The following is a 10488-nucleotide window of genomic DNA, read 5'->3' on the forward strand; positions in this document are numbered from 1 at the left end:
CATTCCGTTTCATTAACTCTTTCACTATCAAAGACGAGATATCTCGGTTCCATGATGTCATATAGATATGCGGACACATCTTGTCTATACTATCGTGTAGACGACTTCATGATAACGATATATCTCGTCCAGAGTGTCCAAAGTGATAGCGAAATATCTTGTCTGTAGCATTGTATCTACGACATTGTGTCACCAAAATAACTCGTTCTTAATAGCAAAAAGGTTAAACGAATATAATATTTATATTACGTACAAAATAGTACGTACAAATAAATCTCATTGGTCTTTACCTGTATGTAAAAGGGCGAATGCCAAAAGTGTATAAAAAGTCTTCATTATGACACACCCAATAATGCCCCTACAATGCCCGAATAATGATCACCTTTTTTATCGATATTAAATCCACTTGTTTCACTAAACATAAGATAATATGTATCCACTTCGTTTTTTCAATACTTTATAGAAACAGGTTGTTGCTCAATGCAACAACCCACATTAACGATAATTTAAATATCGTTACTGTTGTCAAACAACACAAGTGGACAATAATGAAAGGCAGTAATGCTCACAGGTGTCTGTTGTCCGAAAATAAATATGGCGAATGACGCTACATCTCTAATCAAATGAGATACTATAAACAAAAGATTTGAAACGTATAACGTAAATTAGAAACATTAATTTTTCTATACGTACAGTAGTTATTCAAACATTTGCTTTTCCTTCCGTTATATAATTTTCAATTATTGAATACAACAATTTTAATTAAGTTAATAGTAGTACAAATGATTCAGTTGTTAATTCAAATTTCTAATGCAGTCGTATTATATTAAACGGTAAATCCTTGCAAATTGTACGTGTTACGTTTTATAAATATGAAGCTTTTATTCAATATGCTTTATAAAAAGAAGTTGCTAAAGTAATTGAGAAGGATATTAAGAAAGTATTTAATTTTTTTTGAGTTAAAGTTAATAATACATAAATTGGCAAGTCTTTCAAAAGGATGCACGAAAATAATAATTAATCTAACCAAAGAAAATAAATTCTAATAATAATTCATATAAATATTTATATATCTTTTTCAAGTACAATGAGAAAAATAACTAATCATTATTTTTGCCCTTTTGCTACTGTTCTTTGTTTCGAAATTATAAGAGTAAATCGAAATATTAAACAAATTACGTAAATAGATATTAACAATTATAATAAAATGTCGAAGTATTATACAGTTGACAGCGATTGTTTATTGATCACCTTTTATTATGGTCTTACTCAGGTATGAAGGTTACGTTATTTAAGTTATGGGCAATGTCAGGAATCTAGTTCTTTACTATTTCAGGAAAAACGAATTATATCTAATTACGCAACTAGTCCAGAGCAAACTTATTGCCATAATAGTACCTTAATAAGAAAGACATTGAATTAACCCGAAAATAGAATGATGTCTTTTAATTATAGCATTAGTGTCCCATTTTATGGTTATCTTCGTATAAAACGTTTCTAATATAAGGTAAATAACATACATTAAGAAATAAGGAAAGTGAAGCTTTCTATAACCGTTATCGTAAAACGTCACATTTGTTATTCCTAGGTGTCGTCATTGCGTGCGAACTTATACCCATCCCTCCATTGGTATTTCAAGTTCATGAAAGAACCACTCCGTAATATACTGTACAGACATGATACGTAACATATGTTGTGCTCATTCGGTAACCATAGCGATTCGAAAACCTCATTGTCTCGAGTATTCCTCGATCGCATACCTATGAGGGTTAAAATCCTTGATAGCAATTCACATGTGTGTGAGACATATACTAGTGGACAGCCATATGTAGTTACAAGTAATGCATATGTCGTATAATGTATAAAATCTATACTTATGTGTTTGGACATATGTGAACATTTACAACCGAATTTACACGGATAAATAAAAAATGATAAACAAAAAGATATTTAATGGAGAGAAACAATTAAAAAAATCGTTGCTTAAAACTGTATTAGGTGCCAAGAAGTGTGATGCATCAATATGATGACAAATCCTTAGAAGAAACATTCGTAGTCATTCGTTACGCTCGCGAATAAAATTACGCACACTAGATTGTAGTGGTGTACATATATATAGTTGGAATGGAAAAGAATATCTACGTGTGTGTCCTATCCGTGCAAAGGCATGTGTATAGTTGCTATTCGTAAATAACACACGCATGGTCATGTGTGCACATATAAGTATCATCCTGCCACGAGGAGGTCAGTATGTGTCACAGTATTGCGGCGGAAACAACCGGCATCACCTGACGAACACGAACATTGTTTGACAGTTGAGATTTCACGATATTTTGGAAGGAGTGTAAAAGCTGGAAAAATTACTTCGTCAGAAATTCAAAATTGAGAAAAAACAAATGATTAACTGCAATTAAGGTCTAGTGATTGTGGATAAATTTTAGTGCCCTTTAACATTATCAGCTATACAAAAATAATTTGTTTACATAAAGGTGCTCTTTAAAAAGAGAAACACTCTTAAGAAAAAAGAAAGGTGATCGAGGAATTGAGGAAAGATTTCCAAGATACTTTGGAGGTTCAAGTACTATTATTCGTCTTCCGAACGAAATATGATCATACTAATCATTCAGAAATATGATCCACATCTTGTCAATTTACACTCAATTCTTTCAGCTTTATGAATATATCTTCACAATACCTGCCCAAAGTTATCGTTATAAGATAAACTGTCTTCTCCAACAATGTGCTGCAATATAGTTTGCAAACATATAGGATGTAAATTATTTATATTTAAAATTATAAAATAACAGCTAATAATAAAATTATACAAATAATAAAGAACGATCAAATGCAACAAATGGAAGTTAAAAAAGAAGGAAGAAAAAATTATAAGATGCAATAAAGCATTCTGACTAAAAACATACGATAAAGTATCTATATGTATTTTGAAACATCAATTACAGAGGTCGTTGTTGATTGTCCAAAGACGTTTCGTTTCGTGCAACGGATTTATGGATCAACACTAGATCTGATAGGAAAGACGACCAGAATGTTAACATGCTTCCTGATGGGCCAAGGGCATCCGACCCTCATCGGACTAGAAAAGATGATAACTATAGAATAGTTGGCTAGTAAAACGTTCATAATTGAGAAAGAAAGCCAAACCAAAGTCCAGATTGCAGTCTCAACTCTGATCGGTCTTCATTTATTCGACGATAATTATCACGAATTTCATGTATTGATGTCGATCGAAACGGAATCTAACTTTTCGTCGATCTGTCATCGCTTTTTGTAACATGTTATCGATCGATTAACGACTGAACTAAAGTTACGAGGACATTTATATACCGATGTGCCTGCATTTAACTCCGTAACAAAAAGTGAATAATCAAAAAAATATCAAGTGTACATTGCTACTGATATTCACAATACTAAATACGATGATTCAGCGATTTTCTTCTCTTTTATTAATTTTATAATTTGTATAATCGTCAACGGAGGAATTTATAAAGTTATCGATTTTCAATATCGATAATGTGCCTGCGTAGAAAATTGTGCTTTGAGATTCTTGTGCGAGTAATAATGATAATTTTACAAAGATCATCATATTGCATAGAGCATCATTCAATATCGTTACTATGAAAATAGGTTGATCGAACTTATTCCATACTAAAAGAGATAGTGTTTTACTATCACCACGATTTACAGAATGACAACATTGATCAAGATTGTCGCAGAAATTGCATTTTTCTTAGCTGTCACTGATGAGGGAGGATCATTTTCGACGATATTTACCAAGCTTTTTTGAACGCAATGGATAACACTACTCTTCGAGTTGAAGAGGAAACACAGGTATCATTTAATACACTTTTTTCGTTTGTTTATTTTTTCTTTTGCTGTTTGTAACCGTGATCATATTTTATAATCGGTAACTAAGAAACAATCCTTGTTTCTAGTATTAAAATAAATATGGAGGAATATTAACCGATTTAAATACATATTTAAATATATGAACATTTCAGAAACTGCATTGTATTCCCTTTAGGTATATCTAATCGATGAATCTCATCAATGAAACTTATCTAAATGTTAGATCTAAACCAGTCATGTGAAACCTAGATTATTTATGTAATTATATACTATGACATAAAAACGAGACTTCCGTTACTGAATTATCTAAAAAAATATGAACTGTTTACGTGATAAACGTTTCCGTGCCTCAATATTCTGTATCGTAATGATCCCGAGCGTAGATATTGCAATAGATAAAGTTTAATAATGTATGCGCAGCACGTTAAAGTGTATGATTAATCGAAATATTTAAATTAACAATAAGCTTTGGTATTAACGTTCTGCGTTACTACGAAACATCTTATTGTCAGTTAAACTTTCGACGTAGAACGAAGCTTTATTACTACTTTCAATTTTTCTAACGAAAATAATTCTGGTAAAAATATTTTGAAATGTACATATATTACATTATAGCTTCAGCTTAGCGCGAGACATGATATATCGAACATAATATAATAATCATTACTCTTGCCTTTTTAGAATAATCATAGCAGACGACAAAGTTTGTCTTCTAATACAAATGTTACTGAAACAAACTCAAATGGATCACAAACGAACGTAAATGCGATGGGAATGGAGAATTCATCATCGAAAGTATCAGCAACAAGTTCCTCACCTCAAAGAACATCTCCGGCAAAATCGAATTCTCCGAGTATAAACAAAAGCATGCAAGTTCACAATAGTAGAGAAATAGTGTACGAAATGGATAAAAATGGTATTCAATCGAATGGATCGCCAAAAACTAAGAGGAGATTATCCAGAGATAGCGTTTATCCCTCAGGAACAAATTTGACTGCTCGGGACGCTTTTGGTAGGATTCGAATAAATTTTTTAACTGCATTTTTCTTTAAGTTCGTTCTCCTTTATTTAGGATGACTTAGCTTCGTCTCTGGATTTGTAAAAATTGTACGAAATATAAAGATAACGGCTATTTAACTATTTTCCACGTTATATCATTTGTATTTTATGTAATTGTTTTATGCACGCGAAACATTCGATTTAATTAAGAATTTGAATGTTAATGTATGAAATGGGTATTTGTAATGTCACGCTAGCCTTGTAATGGTTAAAATAGGCCTAAGCCAATAAACTACGATCAATAAGCATATGAATGTCAGTATGTCACGAATGATGGATATTAATAATGTATCTGTAACTTCAGCGAATTTGTAGACTCTATGACTATCGTCGGGTCAACATGTGTCTTCTATCATCATCCTCTTTTTTTCTCTCATATAATAACGATAACTATACCCTTTCCTTTATGACATCACTTTGAAATTTGTACGGCATACGTGACATTATATGTTTCTTTTGCGATATGGATCCTTCAAGGTCAAAGCCTTTTGTATAGTGCAATCAATTCAGTCGAAATATAGCAAGGAACTACAATTTCACGCAACAGGTGTTGACCATTCCTATTTGCACGCACGATCAATATGTAACTAATTCCTAGAATTTTTGTTTCATACATATATGATCAATTATATTTTTCGGTAGCTAAAAAACTCAATAAAATATAATATTTCCTAGATAATAATTTAGATTTTTAATTGAGAAATTTCAAATTAGTTTAAAAATGTTTGTATTGTCTACAGGTCCTAAGCTCACAATACCAACGACACCGGAAAACAGTCCTCCGTTGTCGGAAACACCAATATTTTCGGACGACGTACCGAGAGATTCCTTGCTGCAAAAGGATTCGTCTTCAGACGCAGAAGTGGATCCTGAAACGCTCTACTTTCGGTGTGTAATGATTTTAGGGTACAATTGGTTAGTCTCCACCAATGGTACTTTCATTGTTCTCTTTCTTGTAAAACAGAAAGTTTATTGAAAATTTGGATTTATGTGCAATAAAATATTTCTCTGCATAAGTCTTTTATCTTAGTGATTTAATTAATTCGAAAGAATGAGTAAAGTGTATTGTCATGTGCAGCAGATGAGTGTAATTCACGACTGATTAATTAAGAATTCCTGTAATTAGCGATATGTGTATACCATTGCAAATCCCATGGTAGAAAAAATAGAAATGTTTACATAATTAACTTCCTCATCGCGTAGCATCCTCTAACAAATTAGATTATTGTGATTTTATGACTTAAGAAGTTTACGTCAGTCGTGACTTCTTTCTGTTCGTGTCTGGTTTAATTTTAGATCTGGTCTCGATAGAGCCATGCTATTTGCTTTACGATTGGGTCGGCCTGAAAAGGAACCCGTTAAATATTTAATATGTTCATTTCTAAAATAAGCTTCTTCGTGTTTCTGAATGACCTCAAAATAATCTTGGATGATGCTGAAATGACCTTGAGGCAATCTTGAAATAACATTAAAATCACCTTGAAGCGATATCGAAATAAAATCGAGTAATCTTAAGGTGATCCTGAAATGACATTGGATGACCTTGGAGTGACCTTAAAATAACCTTGAGATAGTTTTGAAACGAACTTAAAACGATCTCGAATAATCCTGAAGGATCTTGATCTTGAAAGTAGACAAAAATATTAAATTCATCATAATCCTGATCGACCTTTAATATAGTCCTTCATATTTTTGCTGGTCCTTTACAGTAACCTAATGTGATATCCTTCTTGACCTTGAGAGGTGGTCACTAGTGCCTTCATTGTAGTTTATTAAACAATATATAATATATATTATTTACAGAGATGGCCGTAGACGTATTGATATCGTACTAGTGTATCACGAAGAAAGTAATGGAGTAATGACTGAAATAGAGGCTCGTCGAAAAGAACAAAGACGTGTTTTCCAGCAGAATTTATTAAAAGAAGGTTTGCAGTTGGAATTAGAACCGAAAGAGAATTCTTTCGATGGGAAAACTTACTTCTTAAAGTTGCACATTCCGTGGAAAATTAAAGTTCAGTACGCTGAAGTAATGAACTTAAAGTTACCCACTAAAAGGTTCATCACAATTTCCGTTAAAGCTTGGGTAATTTCATGAATTGTCCTACCTGTCCTCTTCATTTTATTTATTGCTTGTAACGAATTATTTTCTTATTAGCAAGGTAATGAGAACGTGAAGGAAAGGCCAAAATTTTGGGAAAAATGGATACGATGGATAAAAAGGATACATACTTGGGATACGAAGAAATATCCGGAAGAACCTAGTTTTTATGACAGCATTGATCCTGGTGATCGAGAAGAAAGGTAAAGATATAAGGAATAATATAGGTTTAATATATTAACTAAATTAATGAAATAATATTTATTTACTCCCTTTGGTACTCGGTAATTATTTTACATTTGAACAATTTTTTATAGATTTGTAGTAAAGGATAGAGATACAGCTTATACCCCTGCTCAAAGGTCTTTAATAGTAATGCAAATATTATTAAGGGCACGATATGACGAAAATCATGAGAAAGCAGGTATCCGCAGACTTTTGGCGGATGGTACATATATTGATTGCTTTTCTCTGCACGAGGGTCCATATAACAGACCTGGACTTAATGGTGAAATTCTTGACAGACATTTGCTATATTTAATATGGGCTAGACCTTCGCAATGGTAATTTGACTGACACTTTTATGCGATTCCTATAAATGATAAATTTGAGTGTACATTCTTTGCACATTTTTCTCTAATGTTTAGTTTCTTTACATTTTTGGTTTGTTCAATTATGTTGTTTCAATTATGAAATAAAAATAATTGTATTTTATATAAAGCACGTGTTACGGTTAAGTAATCAAACTGAAAGACTGCAGATTTCATCTTGCTGATGTATCTCTAAAAAGAAAATATGTTCGAGTACGTAAGATGAAAATTTAGTTCCATACTTTTAGGTATAAGAAACAGCCTCTCTGGTTAATCAGGCGATATTTCGGTGAAAAAGTAGCCCTTTATTTTGCATGGCTAGGATTTTACACAAAATGTTTATATGCTCCAGCGATTGTTGGCTTTCTATGTTTTATGTACGGTGTAGGAAGTATGGATGGGCCTGACAACATACCTAGTAAAGAAATATGTGATCCTAATATAGCAGGTATTTTTATTTCACTTCATTTTTATTTTACATTTATCTTGATTTTCCACTTCATTTGATTATTTTTTTTGTAGGAAATATCACATTATGTCCTCTCTGTGACAAAGCATGCTCCTATCAAAAGCTCGGCGATTCCTGCATATTTTCAAAATTAACATATTTATTCGATAATCCTGCCACTGTTTTCTTTGCTATCTTTATGTCATTTTGGGGTATGCTATACGACATATAATTTGATTTCTTAAAGAATATCTTTTATCATTTTACTTAATATTCTAGCTACAACATTTCTCGAATTATGGAAACGAAGGCAAGCTGTAATAATTTGGGAATGGGATTTGCAAAACGTTGAAAGCGATGAAGAACCTAGACCCGAATTTGAAACTACAGTGAAAACTTTTCGAATAAATCCTGTGACCAGAGAAAGAGAGCCTTATTTACCAGTATGGTCAAAGGCTTTACGCGCTTGTGCCACAGGTTCCATGGTATTTTTCATGGTAATTAAAGAATTCTTACAACATTTATTATAATAAATTTTATTACCATGATTTTTATTTTAATATATTTGTACTTAGATATGCGTAGTTTTGGGTGCTGTTTTGGGAACGATTATTTCTCGAATATCTCTGGTATCCGTATTTTATGGCGGAGGTGGTCCATTTTTGAAGAAACACGCAAAGATTTTTACCTCTATGACTGCTGCCCTTATTAACTTGGTGATCATTATGATTCTTACGCGAGTATATCATCGTTTAGCACGATGGATGGTGAACATGGAAAATCCTAGAACGCAGACAGAGTACGAATCCAGTTTCACATTTAAGATATTCTTATTCGAATTCGTCAATTTTTATTCATCTCTTATCTATATAGCATTCTTTAAGGTTGGTAGCATGCTATTTGTTGCATATATGTAACCAAACAAATTCATTGACACAGGAAACTTATAGGGTAGGTTTTTTGTTCACCCTGGAGACGCAGATGCGAGATCTTCTGAATTCTTTCGCATAAAAACGGATGTGTGTGATCCAGCTGGATGCCTGTCGGAAGTTTGCATACAACTCGCTATTATAATGATTGGCAAACAATGTTTCAATAATTTCGTGGAGATACTGTCGCCGAAATTGTGGAATTGGTGGCGTAAAAGAAATCATGTTGCTGCTACGAAAGATCACGGTAGACCGTATACTTATTGGGAGAAAGATTATCAATTGCAGGATCCTGGAAGACTCGCGCTCTTTGATGAATATTTGGAAATGAGTAAGTGCTTTTATATAACTGATTAGCAAAAGAAAAAAAAAAGGAAAAACGAATAAATAAACATAAAATGTAGTTCTGTAGCAATTATTTTTTAAGAAAGCTAATTAATTTTGTACAGTTTTACAGTATGGATTTGTCACCCTATTCGTCGCTGCATTTCCGTTGGCACCATTGTTCGCCTTATTAAACAATATTGCTGAAATACGATTGGATGCGTATAAAATGGTGAAAGAGGCGAGGAGACCATTAGCAGAGAGAGTGGAAGATATAGGAGCTTGGTATGGTATACTTCGTGGTGTAACTTATGTTGCTGTAGTATCGAATGTATGTAATGATAAAAATTCACGATTCAAAATTGCAATGATATAACAAATTTTAACAACTTTATCGTGTTATATATAGGCATTCGTTATTGCGTACACGTCAGATTTTATCCCCCGTAGTGTCTATGCTATTGTTTACTCTCCTACGGAGGATTTAGTTGGTTATATTGACAGTTCTCTATCGGAATTTAACACATCAGATTATCGGGATGACATGAAAAGCGACATAGATGATAATCATCTGGAAACCTGTCAGTACAGAGGTTATAGAAATGGCCCGGAACATCCGGACGATCCATACGGGCTTAGTCCGCAATATTGGCATGTTTTCGCAGCCCGTTTGGCCTTTGTCGTCGTTTTTGAACATATCGTGAGCCTTATTTTACTATACTCTTTATATATTTTATTTATACAATTCATTGTATTAAGAAATTTTAACTAGGTTTTTGCACTAACTGGAATAATGAGTTACGTGATACCAGCCGAACCCCGTTCTCTGGCGACTCAGTTGCAACGAGAGCGTTTACTGGCTCAAGAGGCCAAGTATGAAAAAGGAATAAAGAGTAGGGAGGACGAAGATGATATTTTGTCAATGCTCAGAGACGCAGGAAGCATCGGAAGAGCTGCAGGTGGTGGTAGAGGAAGTTGGGCAAGACGTTTCAGTAAACTGAGCGACGGGTTAGACGCTCATGTTGATGTAGCTTCCAGGCACAATAGAAACAGCGATGGCTCGACTGTATGGGAGGTGACATGACTTTAAAACGTATCGATTGCGTTTCCTTTCTGAAGGATGTATTCATAAACACTTTTAAAATGCCTCGCTCATTTGTATAAAAATTA

The 10488-nt window shown here is 33.2% G+C and overlaps 2 protein-coding genes across 2 annotated transcripts in view; one reads left to right on the forward strand and one right to left on the reverse strand.

The window, feature by feature from the left end:
• Lac (septate junction protein lachesin) overlaps window positions 1-586 on the reverse strand; it is a 2806-nt gene extending 2220 nt beyond the window's left edge. Inside the window, exon 1 of the mRNA XM_017900646.1 lies at window positions 291-586. Within this exon, the coding sequence (XP_017756135.1) occupies window positions 291-336 (46 nt within the window). The 5' untranslated portion in view covers window positions 337-586. The remainder of the gene's footprint in view (window positions 1-290) is intronic.
• Window positions 587-3625: 3039 nt separating this feature from the next.
• On the forward strand, window positions 3626-10460 carry LOC108548062 (anoctamin-4). The gene is made up of 14 exons (XM_017900869.1): window positions 3626-3849; window positions 4549-4879; window positions 5667-5814; window positions 6730-7012; window positions 7085-7230; window positions 7345-7590; window positions 7866-8065; window positions 8140-8277; window positions 8345-8562; window positions 8641-8949; window positions 9016-9325; window positions 9444-9649; window positions 9728-10018; window positions 10091-10460. Exons 1-14 carry the CDS (start codon window positions 3811-3813, stop codon window positions 10400-10402), a joined length of 3177 nt encoding a protein of 1058 aa, XP_017756358.1. The 5' UTR covers window positions 3626-3810; the 3' UTR covers window positions 10403-10460.
• The last annotated feature ends 28 nt before the right edge of the window (window positions 10461-10488 follow it).

This window comes from Eufriesea mexicana, unplaced genomic scaffold, assembly GCF_001483705.2.
Source record: "Eufriesea mexicana isolate 0111107269 unplaced genomic scaffold, ASM148370v2 scaffold4744748252, whole genome shotgun sequence".
Taxonomy (NCBI): domain Eukaryota; kingdom Metazoa; phylum Arthropoda; class Insecta; order Hymenoptera; family Apidae; genus Eufriesea; species Eufriesea mexicana.

Coding starts and splice junctions, on each gene's coding strand:
- LOC108548062 (XM_017900869.1), top strand. CDS start 3,811: ATGGATAACACTACTCTTCGAGTTGAAGAGGAAACACAG. Junction 5,815..6,729: donor CCTGAAACGCTCTACTTTCG/GTGTGTAATGAT, acceptor TATTATTTACAG/AGATGGCCGTAGACGTATTG. Junction 8,950..9,015: donor TCTATATAGCATTCTTTAAG/GTTGGTAGCATG, acceptor GGAAACTTATAG/GGTAGGTTTTTTGTTCACCC.